Below are 12,667 nucleotides of genomic sequence, written 5' to 3'. Positions count from 1 at the left end.
TAGATCAACTAACTACACCAGATCAATCAAACATTCCTGTCAGTATCAAGTCACAAATTACAGCACCCCGATTTCTCCAAAATTTCTCTCAATATGACTGACAGCCATGCTGCACCTTAACTTGTGTTTAGAAAGCCTGCTTTCTCTGTCATCTCTAATTCCTTGAGGACAGACTTCCAACCTTCAAAACCTTAAACTGTCTCTTCAGATGAAGAAATACTGAAACTGTCCCATCCTCTTTTAAGCCAGTCACCCAGAATTCAAACATACAATCTCACTGTGGTGCTGAGGAAGGCAGAGGCCTATACATTTAAAAATAGCCACTCTGGAAGCACGCTATAAGAAAGAATGGAATTTAATTTATTAGGCACTGGGGGCGGCTGTACAGTTATTTTGCAAATGCAATAGAATCCTGATTTTTCTAAATTCCACTGTCTCAACCTCATTATCTAATGACCTGCCAGTGTGTCTACCTGCCTGCCAAGCAAATTGCCAGTCTGTCTGTTCTTAAAATGTCCAACCTGTTTATTACTTACTGTTTATAAGGGACTGCAACCATTTGTATTTATGTGTCCTTGGTGTGCCAGAAAAAGCTGGGTCCTTTGAGCCTATCTTGGAAACTCAAGATAGAGGAGAGCCTTGGGAAAATTCTGAACATTAAGTATGGCATAAGAAAGTTCAAAAATACAGAAATTAAGAAAAAATGCAGACTTTGGGCCAGATCCTCAGCTGATGTAAATCAGCACAGCTCTGTTCTAGCCCTATGATTCCTCCCCGGGATCAAAGCACATAAAATTATGAATAGTCAGTGATGCTGAGAGTGATTCAAAGATTGATCTTTGGTTCTGATGAGAGAGAAGAAGAGAGCTGCTCTTTCAGGACCTCTGCTTAAAAAGAAAGCACTTCAGTTTTTCTTGAAGCTAAATGGTCAGGAACCAGCAATCATGTCTTAAAAAGACATGGAAAGAAGTGGCTGAAATTGTACAGGGAATAGATGAGAGCAGCTGATGAGGTTGCTAGGCTGTGCCATACAATGGAATGTCTATAATGGCTTGTCACGTGAGCCAATTTAGAATGACAATAAAACAGGCTTCTTGGTGTTTATTGGTGTTGCTTACCTAATAAAAAGTTGTCTCTATTCTGGGATTTGGCACTCACATACTCTGTCTCCTGCTGACAGAGAGATCTAGAGAGTGCTTCTCTCACGTGAATATATTGAAACAGACTGGTCCACTATAAGTATCAGAGGAGCACCTGAACAAATGGCACACTCATTGCCCTCTTACAAGTTGATCTCTGTGTTGAAACTCTGTTTGCAAGTGCAAGGTTTGCCTCTGAAAAGCAATTCTGCTCCTGGATAACTTGGCAGTGCAACCTGATACTTGAGATACCATGAGTAGGGATGGCTCAGTATAATGTATTTTCCTGCCTTCTGATATACCTTGCCAACTGTGACCAAAGCATACTATGGAGTTATGAAATAAAGTCCACAAAACTCTGCTCTTGGATGATAACAAGAAAGTGCCACGTTATGGAATCATTAAGCGATCAGACTTACAAGTGTTGTGCATGTCTTGCAGAAACATGGGATCATTAAAAAGCTGGAGAGAAAGCATGGGTATTGTCAGGCTCTGAGATCAGCTTTAGACCAAAGATTGAGGACACTGACAAAATTCAGGTTGAAACTTCAGCTAAATGAAGTGAAAAACTTGCTTCTTCCTACCAGACCCAGTTTCTGATAGAGAATGTGTAAAGGATCGTAGATTGCAACGACAGTGAGCAAGGACACTGCCATCTCTGTGATGAGACAGTTGTGGAGATAGTCTGACATGGACACGGAAAGAGCATGAACTAGAGTGAATGTGACAATGAGGAGAAAAATGACACAATCTCCACGTTAGTTTCTGCACATTCGAAAGCTGTGGAGTATTTGAAAAAAATGTATGCTGTACACAGAAAGCCAGAGTGACTGCAATCCTGTCTAGCATCGGATGCTCCCACAAACTCTTCACACAAAGTCTTCAAGAGATGATTTGATACTTTATTATAATAATGGGGAGGAAAAACACTTTTGACTGACTTTTTCTCACAAAAATGAACTGTAGTATTTTCAAGGTACAAAGGGCATTTAGCTAATGGGAACTGAGTGCCAAACAGCCATTTGTGCCTTTGAAAATCTCTCCCTCCACAAATGTTTTTCAGTGCACAGGCTGAACTGGTTGTATGAAATGTATAAAGTCACAGTGTATAATCCAGATGCACTGCATTTATTTTATGTTAATTGAAATCCATTTCAGTTTACTTTTAATTGGCTCCCTGATTAATGAACACATCTGGTATCATGCAATAAGGATACTACTCTCCTATATAAACAGGGAACAACAGGAAGAAAACAAATATCATGCTCTATGGTTCCTTTGAATATACTTTTTTGCCCAGATTTTCAAAGGACTGTGTTTGAACTCCTCCCCTGCCATCTTGAATTACTCACCTGTGTAAAAATGACCACTCCAACCCAACAAAGCAACATACATTCACCTAACTAAGCCCTCCTCCTAGTTAGCTCTCCCTTAACTTCAGATTCCACCTGCTGTGCTCCCTTTCGACCAACCAGGGATCAGGTATATGTTCTGGAAATTGGGCCCAGATTAACCCACCCCTCCCCATGGAGGGGCCCTTCATGTGTGGATCTCCCCTTGTCTATGAAGAAATGGTATTGGGGTGCCTCTGTGGTACTCTTCCACCTCTCCCCCAGCGACACTCTGTACGGAACTCTCTCTCTGTGCAGGCTGGGGTCTGTGCATTGGAAGGAAACGGGGTCAGGCCAGACCAAGGTAAGAGGGGCAGGCTGGGGCAGGACTGGAGATATACCTATCATCCACCCTTTGGTCCAGCAGAACTTCTTCAACATGGTGCTCATGCTGTATTAACCTTTCCACAGGCCCCTCCCACACCAGAGATCCCCAGGGAGTTTCTCTGGCAGTTCATTTTCATTGGAGCTTCACCTACAAGAAGAAAGGGCAGGCAGCCTCCAGGATCCTGACCCACAGTGGGAGTACAGGACCTTGTGTGGATGACCAAGGTCACATGCAGCTATTCTGAAGGGGGCACATTCCTGCCTAGCCCCTTTCTCCCACTGGGAAGTTCTCTACAAGAAAATACTCAGAAATATCGGCGTAAAAAGTGGCTTTTACTATGCGAGGGGGCAATGGGAGGGGCCTAAATACATGTCAAAGAGTATTATGCAAATATCCCATCCTTCCATAAAACAGTTTTTATCATGCAAACAAATTCCCAACCAGAGTTTAAACATTGGAACAGATGTAATAACACAACAACCACTTCCCATTATCGATATATCGATATAGTTCTCTTTTCAGGAAAAGATTTGTTGGCCTTCATTACTCTATTAAATCTGTTTTAAACATGCTTCTGTTGCAACTCAAAATTGCCTCCATCCCGCATGGATTTAATATTTATCTCACTTCTACTGTCATCAAGTATTAGAAGCAGGACTACAAAGACACCAAAAAGCAAAGATGAAAATGTAATTTATTTCTCTTATCTTGGCTATTTGGTTCTGTTGACACAAAGGTATAGACAATTGTTTGACTATTCTAGCAGTTCGTTCTTTAAAATGTTCATGAGATGAAATAATTGAACTTAGCCAAATGTATTGTCTAAAGACAAAACAGTACAATAAAAAAAGGAGACATATCCACCCTCTTTTTGGGAAGCAAATTCTCACAGCATGTTCACCTAGCACAGGTGTTCTTCAAAGATATGCATTTCAATTAGTAATTTGTAGGATGATTTTACAAGTTAAAAAACTCTTCATGTATCACTACAATTGAACCCACTAGTTCCTACCAATCCTTAGCTTGTTGTTCTGGACCTTCCTTATCTTTGTTTTGGATACTAGCATTCAGGGCCATGAAGATACCTTCCTGGCTTGTACTGGGGCAGAACATTAATGTATTTTGCCTTTGATAAATGTCCTGTTTTCTAATGCCAAAGCTGACTTCAGCTTTGCAAAGCGTTGTGGGATATTGGACATGGGGCAACAGAGTTGTGTGGAGAGCATAATACATTCAGTTAACATAACTTCCCAACAAGTACACCTCTACCCCGATATACGCTGTCCTCGGGAGCCAAAAAATCTTACCGTGTTATAGGTGAAACTGTGTTATATTGAACGTGCTTTGATCCGCCGGCGTGCACAGCCCTGCCCCTCCGGAGCACTGCTTTACCGCGTTATATCTGAATTCGTGTTATATCGGGGTAGAAGTGTATATATATGTAATGTATATTATATTAGTATCATGCCAATAATACCTTTTAATGTGGTGTGTACTATGCCTAACATATATGTAATATTGGCTAACAGTCCACACTGTGTCCCACATTTGGGTCTTGGCAAATAGACTCAACTGTTGAGAGTCCAGCATGACAGTGGAAGTTCTCACTGTGTATGGGTGGGTGTCTGGGTTCGAATAAAGACTTCCTCCCCCGTCCTTGTCCCCCCAAATCTTTGCAAACAAATTGAAATTAGCCTTTTATTTTAAGTTTAAAAAAATCAGCAATTATAATTATAATCATAATTATTCATTTTTTCCCATTTCTTTACTTTTGGTTTCTGACCAGAACCAGACGTAAATACCAAAATACCATGGGTGAAACCTTGGGCTTACTAATATCAATGTCAAAGCTCCCATTGACTTCCATGGGGTCAGGATTTTGGCCTATAGGAAGGGCTGTTCTCACAAGATTTTCAATTCACTGTTGCAAACTCAAAAGGGCTGGACAGTTTAGATAAGCATGACCAATCATTCAAAGTTCACCATTCACTTGTTTTCACCAACTTCTTGGGAAATTGAGTTACCTGCATCTTAGTGACAATCAAGAAGGTCTAGGTGACCATGGATTTATCACAAGATGCTTTTTATTTAAAACTTTTTCCATAAAAAATCCTCATTTTCCTCTCAGTTTATGTTGATTTTATTACTTCTGAGATTTATTTTTCTTTTAAAATCAGTGTATTGAAATCATTTTTGTTCCCACCAACAGGCACTCTGTATGCAGGAACCAGCCAGGGCAGAAACACAGCTACAGGAAGTTTGCATGGAAAAAGTAGAAGGCTGACCCGGTCAGCAGGGGTGAGTAGAGACTAAGACAAATTCCATTTTCAATAAAGCAAGAACAGAGGGGTTCAGAGAAAGAAAAGGAAACAAAAAACTTAATTTTGTTGAAAATTCTTTTTATTATTTGTGTTCTAAGAGAGAGGCCTACATCAGAACCAGTCATTCAAGACTCAGATCTGACTCTGTATCAAAACAGTGCAACTTGATCACATCTATATAATGTGACCATTACAAACACCACTGTATTGACAGGAAGATTGCATTCACAGCTTGAGAGTATGGGTCTGATTTTCATTTACAATGAGGCCCTTTACACTGCTCTGGTAGGGTAAAGAGGCCTTGAAGTGGGTGTACATTTTCACCCATTTTAAGACCTCTTTATACTTACACTATCCTATAGAAAGACCCACAATCAAGCCCTGTATAATAGGCCCATCCCAGGCCCCTAAATTTGTAAATCCCCAAACTGGGAGAACGTTAGGCTCCCAATCCAAACTTCCTGGCTTGGGTTCATCTCTAATTTTTTCTAAAGATCAGTTCCATGATTTTTTGTAATATAGAATACTTTCTCTTAAATAATAGATACGTAAATGCAGGCAATACCTAGGAAAATGCTAAACATTGCTTCGGTATTAGACCCACATTTCTTAAGACCTGAGTCAAAGCTCATTGAAGTCTATGGGATTTGGCTGTTAATGAATACTAAACTATATATAAGATTATTATTATAGACCTATATAATATGTATTATTATAACTCTATTATGGTTAATGTTCTGCAAAGTGCTATTTGCATTTACATGGCTATAAAAATGTTTATCATCAACAGCCGGTCTATGTACACTAGACTGAAATGAAAAAGAAAAATTGGATGTGCTTGCTTCTTAACTGTTAACATGATATAGGGTTCTTCCACTAGGTATAGGCCTGTGTAAATAAACATATCAGTGTCTCAGTTTTCCCTTCTGTAAAGTGGTAGCAATAAAGCATATCTCAAAGGGGTGTTGTGATGCTTGATTCATCAGTATTTGTAAAAGCACTTTCATATCCTCAGATGAAAGGCACTTTAGAAGTGCAAAGTATTAGCATTAGTAACACTAGATAAAATACCCTTTGGAGTTATGAATCATGCTTTTGCCAAGAAACTACTTGAATTAAAAGAAGCTGATCATCCAGAAAGACTGTTTCCAAATATCTGTGTCTCTAATCTCTTGGTTTTCTAAGTAGCATTCAGGGTTTAGCTGAGCAATTCAACTTTACTGTCACAGTTAAAAATAACCCTACGTGATGTTTTGGAAATGTAAGGGTCTCTTTATTTGCAGCCAGAGATATGAGACTTGATTCTTATTTATACTGAAAGCCCATTACACTGACATATCCTTTGGGTATGTCTTCACTGCAGAGTTAACCCAGGCTTTTGTTTCTAGTTCCCTTCCTGTCCCCACCCAAAAACCTCTTCTGTTTGGTGGTGCTTTCAACCACGGTAGCTGGGGCTATAGAGCCAGAGTGAGGCTTTCATTTGGGCTGGGAACCCACCCGCTTTGCAGTGAGGACACCAGCTTAGCCACTCAAATGCTGATAATCCTCCACTGCCTTCCCAGAAGGACAGACAAATTCTCTCATGGTTCACTAGGAAAGAACCATAGAGCGGTTCAACTTACTGTAGCACCAGAAGCCATGGGATATGCCCCCAGAAGTCTCATAAACTCATAGACTCTAAGGTCAGAAGGGACCATTATGATCATCTAGTCTGACCTCCCGCATGATGCGGGCCACAAAAGCTGACCCACCCACTCCTAAGAATTCTCTCCCTTGACTCAGCTGTTGAAGTCCCCAAATCATGATTTAAAGACTTCAAATCACTGAGAATCCTCCAGCAAGCGACCCCTGCCCCATGCTGCGGAGGAAGGCGAAAAACCTCCAGGGCCTCTGCCAATCTACCCTGGAGGAAAATTCCTTCCCGACCCCAAATATGGCGACCAGCTGAACCCCGAGCATGCGGGCAAGATTCTCTAGCCAGACCCTCTGGAAAAAGTTCTCTGTAGTACTTTTAAATATCCCATCATTGACCATTGTTACTAATTACCAGCGATGGCAAGTTATTAACCTATTGACTAAAATCACTTTATCCCATCAAACCATCCCCTCCATAAATTTATCAAGCTTAATCTTAAAGCCAGAGAGGTCTTTTGCCCCCACTGTTTCCCTCGGAAGGCTGTTCCAAAACTTCACCCCTCTGATGGTTAGAAACCTTCGTCTAATTTCAAGCCTAAACTTCCCGACGGCCAGTTTATATCCATTTGTTTTCGTGTCCACATTAGTACTGAGCTGAAATAATTCCTCTCCCTCCCTGGTATTTATCCCTCTGATATATTTAAAGAGAGCAATCATATCCCCCCTCAGCCTTCTTTTGGTTAAGGTAAACAAACCGAGCTCCTCGAGTCTCCTTTCATATGACAGATTTTCCATTCCTTGGATCATCCTAGTGGCCCTTCTTTGTACCCGTTCCAGTTTGATTTCATCCTTTTTAAACATGGGAGACCAGAACTGCACACAGTACTCCAAATGAGGTCTCACCAGTGCCTTGTATAACAGAACCATCACCTCCTTATCCCTACTAGAAATACCTTGCCTAATGCATCCCAAGACCCCATTAGCTTTTTTCACGGCCACGTCACATTGCTGACTCATAGTCATCCTGCGATCAACCAGGACTCCAAGGTCCTTCTCCTCTTCTGTTACTTCCAACTGATGCATCCCCAGCTTATAACTAAAATTCTTGTTAGTCATCCCTAAATGCATAACCTTACACTTCTCACTATTAAATTTCATCCTATTACTATTACTCCAGTTTACAAGGTCATCCAAATCTCCCTGCAGGATATCCCGATCCTTCTCCAAATTGGCAATACCTCCCAACTTTGTGTCATCTGCAAACTTTATCAGGCCACTCCTATATTTGATTCCAAGGTCAGTAATGAATAGATTAAATAAAATCGGACCCAAAACTGAACCTTGAGGAACTCCACTGGTAACTTCCCTCCAACCTGACAGTTCACCTTTCAGTACAACCCGCTGCAGTCTCCCCTTTAACCAGTTCTTTATCCACCTCTGGATTTTCATATCGATCCCCATCTTTTCCAATTTAACCAATAATTCCTCATGCGGTACCGTATCAGATGCTTTACTGAAATCGAGGTATATTAGATCCACTGCATTTCCTTTATTTAAAAAATCTGTTACTTTCTCAAAGAAGGAAATTAGGTTGGTTTGGCACAATCTACCTTTCGTAAAACCGTGTTGTAATTTGTCCCAATTGGCATTGACCTCAAGATCCTTAACTACTTTCGCCTTCAAAAATTTTTCCAAGACCTTACATATTACAGATGTTAAACTAACAGGCCTGTAGTTACCCGGGTCACTTTTTTTCCCCTTCTTGAAAATAGGAACCTCATTAGCTATTCTTCAGTCAAACGGTACCACCCCCGAGTTTACAGATTCATTAAAAATTATCGCTAACGGGCTTGCAATTTCTCGCACCAGTTCCTTTCATATTCTCGGATGAAGATCATCCGGTCCGCCTGATTTAGTCCCGTTAAGCTGTTCGAGTTTGGCTTCTACCTCGAATACGGTAATGTCAACCCCCACTCCTTTATTCCCATCCGTCTCGCTTCCACTATTCCTCAGCCCTTCATTAGTCTCATTAAATACCAATGCAAAATATTCATTTAGATATTGTGCCATGCCTAGATTATCCTTAATCTCCACTCCCTCTACAGTCTTAAGTGGTCCCACTTCTTCTTTCTTTGTTTTCTTCCTATTTATATGGCTATAAAAGCTCTTACTATTGGTTTTAATTCCCCTTGCAAGGTCCAACTCTACACAGCTTTTGGCTTTTCTCACTCCATCTCTACATGCTCTGACCTCAATAAGGTAGGTTTCTTTGCTGATCCCTCCCATCTTCCACTCCCTGTACGCTTTCTGTTTTTTCTTAATGACCCCTCTGAGATGCTTGCTCATCCAGCTTGGTCTAAATCTCCTGCCTACGAACCGTTTTCCCTTTCTCGGGATACAGGCCTCCGACAGCTCCTGCAACTTCAACTTGAAATAATCCCAGGCACCTTCCGCCTTTAGATCCCTAAATATGTTAGTCCAATCTACTTCCCTAACTAGTCCCCTTAATTTATTAAAGTTAGCCCTTTTGAAATCGTAAACCTTAGTCTCCGATTTAATTCTGTGAATCTTTCCATTTAGTTTAAACCGAATTAGCTCATGATCACTCGAGCCAAGGTTGTCCCCTACAACCATTTCCTCAACAAGGTCCTCACTACTCACCAAAACCAAATCTAAAATGGCATTCCCCCTCATCGGTTCAGCAACTACTTGATGAAGGAATTCATCAGCTATCACGTCTAGGAAAATCTGAGCCCTATTATTGTTGCTAGCATTTGTTCCCCAATCTATATCCGGGAAGTTAAAGTCTCCCATGATTACACAGTTCCTATTAGTATTTACTTCCCTAAAAACGTTAAAGAGTTCTCTATCCATAACCAGGCTAGATCCCGGCGGTCTATAGCACACCCCAAGCACTATCCCAGGGGAGGCTCTAGTAGTTCTTTTACCCAATGTGAGTATTGCACAGACAGACTCCGTCTTATCCATTCCATCACTTATTATTTCTTTACAGTTTACCTCATTATTGACATACAATGCTACTCCCCCACCTTTACCTTTGATCCGGTCTTTCCTAAACAGCACATACCCTTCCATACCTGTACTCCAGTCATGACTACCGTTCCACCACGTTTCAGTTATTCCTACAATATCCGGTTTCATTTCTCGGACCAGGAGCTCCAATTCCTCCATTTTGTTACCTAGGCTTCTCGCATTGGTGTATAAACATCTTAATTTATGCCGTTTGGGCTCTCTCACATTCGTTATCCCATTTGGTATGGACACCGTACTGCTAATATGACCTATTAGTCTAGTATCCATTCCCCCCCCCCCCCGTTGTCCAATCTCTTCCCCCTGGCTATATCCGTTCTTATCTCATCGTCCTCCCTCTCAATGTTATAATCTGGTGTGGAGATTAACTGGACATCTCCCAACCATCTCCCCCAAATTCCTAGTTTAAAGCTCTTTTGATAAGATGAGCCAGCTTCCCTACTATTCTATTTCCTTCCCTACTCAGGTGAAGTCCGTCCCGTGAGAACAGTTTTCTGTCCCCGAAAGCCTCCCAGTGGCCATACAGCCCAAAGCCCTCCTTATAGCACCACTTCCTTAGCCAACTATTTATCATCACAATCCTGTCACCCCTTTGCTGCCCTTCTCTAGAAGCAGGCAGAATCCCACTGAAGATGATCTGAGCCTCGATTTCCTTAAGCGTCTTCCCCAGCCTGCCATAATCTCCCTTGATTCTCTCTAGCGAGAACCTAGCTGTGTCATTCGTTCCTACGTGAAGGATGATCAAGGGGTTCTTACCTGCTCCTTTTAGGATCCTTGTCAGCTGCAGGTCCACATCCCGTATCTTAGCGCCCGGTAGACAGCACACCCTTCTGTTCTCTGGGTCTGCCCTGGTCACAGGCCTGTCTAACCTCCTCAGTAAGGAGTCCCCAATCACGTAAACCTGCCTTTGCCTGGTGACAGTGCGATCTACTAATCTATCCCCTGTTCCCTCTAATTGCAACCCCTGTCCATTCCTATTTTCCCTTATAATCCCCCTTATGCCATCCTGTATCCTCCCGGGGCCCAGATTTGGTGCTGTCTCCATCAACTCCTCCCCTCTTTCTATGGGACTAGCCGCTCTTCTCTTTTTCCTCCCCATCCCCTCTTCAGTTACCACCTGCTGCAGCCCTTCCTCGTTTTCCAAACACCCAAACCTGTTCCTGAGCTCTATTTCTCCTTCACTGGCCCTCCTTTTCCTTGGCCTGCTTCTCATGGTCACATGCTTCCACTGCCCTTGTTCTCCCCCTGGCATTCCCCCCTCACAGGTCTTTGCCCCTGCTTCCACCTGTACCCCTGAGCATTCCCCTTCAACCACTCCTTGCCTTTGCTCCATCAGCTGCTCGAACTCCCTTCTAAACTCTATCAGGGTATCTACCTGCATCTCCAAACCTCAGATCTTTTCTTCCAGCAGCTCTATTAGGCGGCATTTCATGCACACATACCTCTGTTCAGGCACCGCCGCTAGGACCATGTACATACCGCAGCTGCCGCATGCAATCATCTGCATTGTGTCCCCTGCTGCTTGGCTCATGGCTGCTGTTGTCTGAGCCTGCCTGCTCAGCTGTGCCCTCTGCACTGGGGAAACACAGCATACGGGGCACCACGCCCTCCTGCCTCCCCTTCCACCTCCCCCTGTAAACTCCCACTCAAACTCCCCTGTTAGCAGCCCTGTTCACCGGCTCCTGTGCCACTGCCTGACTGGGTGGCCGCTTTTATAGGCCCTCTCCTCAACCAAGCTCCGCCCCCTAATCAGGGCTCAGCTCCCCGCCCAGCACGCTGCCCCTACAGGTCTCTACACATACAAGCACTACAAAGACAGACGCAAATACAGGTACCTTCTCCTCCAATGGAACTCCCACTCAAACTCCCCTGTTAGCAGCCCTGTTCGCCGGCTCCTGTACCGCTGCTCGCTGCTCCTAGTGACACGCATGGGGGAGTGCAGCACCACTGAGGACACAGTAACTTGAGTGTGTCTTTGCCGTATGGGGGGCTCACTCCTGTGATAAGTTAACCTAGGTGTTGAGCACTCATGGTCAGGGTGCTGGAACAATTTGTATAGTGGGGGTGCTGAGGACCATCGAACCAAACTAAACCCTGTATATGATGGAAACCACTTCAAGTCAGGGGATGCAACAGCACCCTCAGCACCCCTAGTTCCAGCACCTATAATTGTGGTAACCACAGTGAAAACGTATCTTTAGAGTAAATAAAAATGGTGCACGTGCATGGTGCAATGGCGATGTCATCAGCTAGCTAGGAAATTCTGAGAGGCACCGAAGATTCAGCTCTTCCAGCATAACCTTCAATGGAGGCACAAAATTCAGAAGCCCTAGAGAGTTGATCCCATATAACGGGCTTTTCTACACAGGGAAATTTACCAGGATAATTCTACTGCTATAGTTATACCAGAGAAACTCCCCATGTGGAGACTTTTATTGTGGGATAAGAGTGCCTTTTTCTGCCTTTAGCTTATACTAGTTCCAAAGTGACATCAGCTAAACTGGGAAAAGGCACTCTTCTTGAATAATAATGTCCAGCTAGGGAGTTACACTGGTATCGCTTTAGCCATTTAAAGATAACAACATCATTATGCTGATAAATTTCCCTGCCTAGACAAGCCCCCAAAGTCCCTTAGAGAGGCTTTCAAAGTATATGTCGTCTGCTACATATTCATTTTTGAAAAGCTGCTCTCACTGGGGGTTAGGTGACTCAAGTGATTTGATAATGACACACAGAGCCTTTCATCACTTGATTACCAGTTCAAATCCAGCCCAGGCTGATAGTGAGTGACTATGTGATGAC

At 42.8% G+C, this 12,667-nt stretch overlaps 1 protein-coding gene across 6 annotated transcripts in view; it reads left to right on the top strand.

Moving 5' to 3' along the window:
* LMNTD1 (lamin tail domain containing 1) overlaps window positions 1-12,667 on the top strand; it is a 295,746-nt gene that overhangs the window by 242,700 nt on the left and 40,379 nt on the right. For all 6 annotated transcript variants that reach the window (XM_054037041.1, XM_054037069.1, XM_054037060.1 and 3 more), the window contains one exon: window positions 5,068-5,156. In XM_054037041.1, the coding sequence (XP_053893016.1) occupies window positions 5,068-5,156 (89 nt within the window). The remainder of the gene's footprint in view (window positions 1-5,067; window positions 5,157-12,667) is intronic.

Source organism: Malaclemys terrapin, chromosome 1, assembly GCF_027887155.1.
Source record: "Malaclemys terrapin pileata isolate rMalTer1 chromosome 1, rMalTer1.hap1, whole genome shotgun sequence".
NCBI classification, from domain to species: Eukaryota; Metazoa; Chordata; order Testudines; family Emydidae; genus Malaclemys; species Malaclemys terrapin.
Note: the sequence above shows the minus strand (reverse complement) of the source record. Positions and strands in the feature narration are given on the sequence as shown.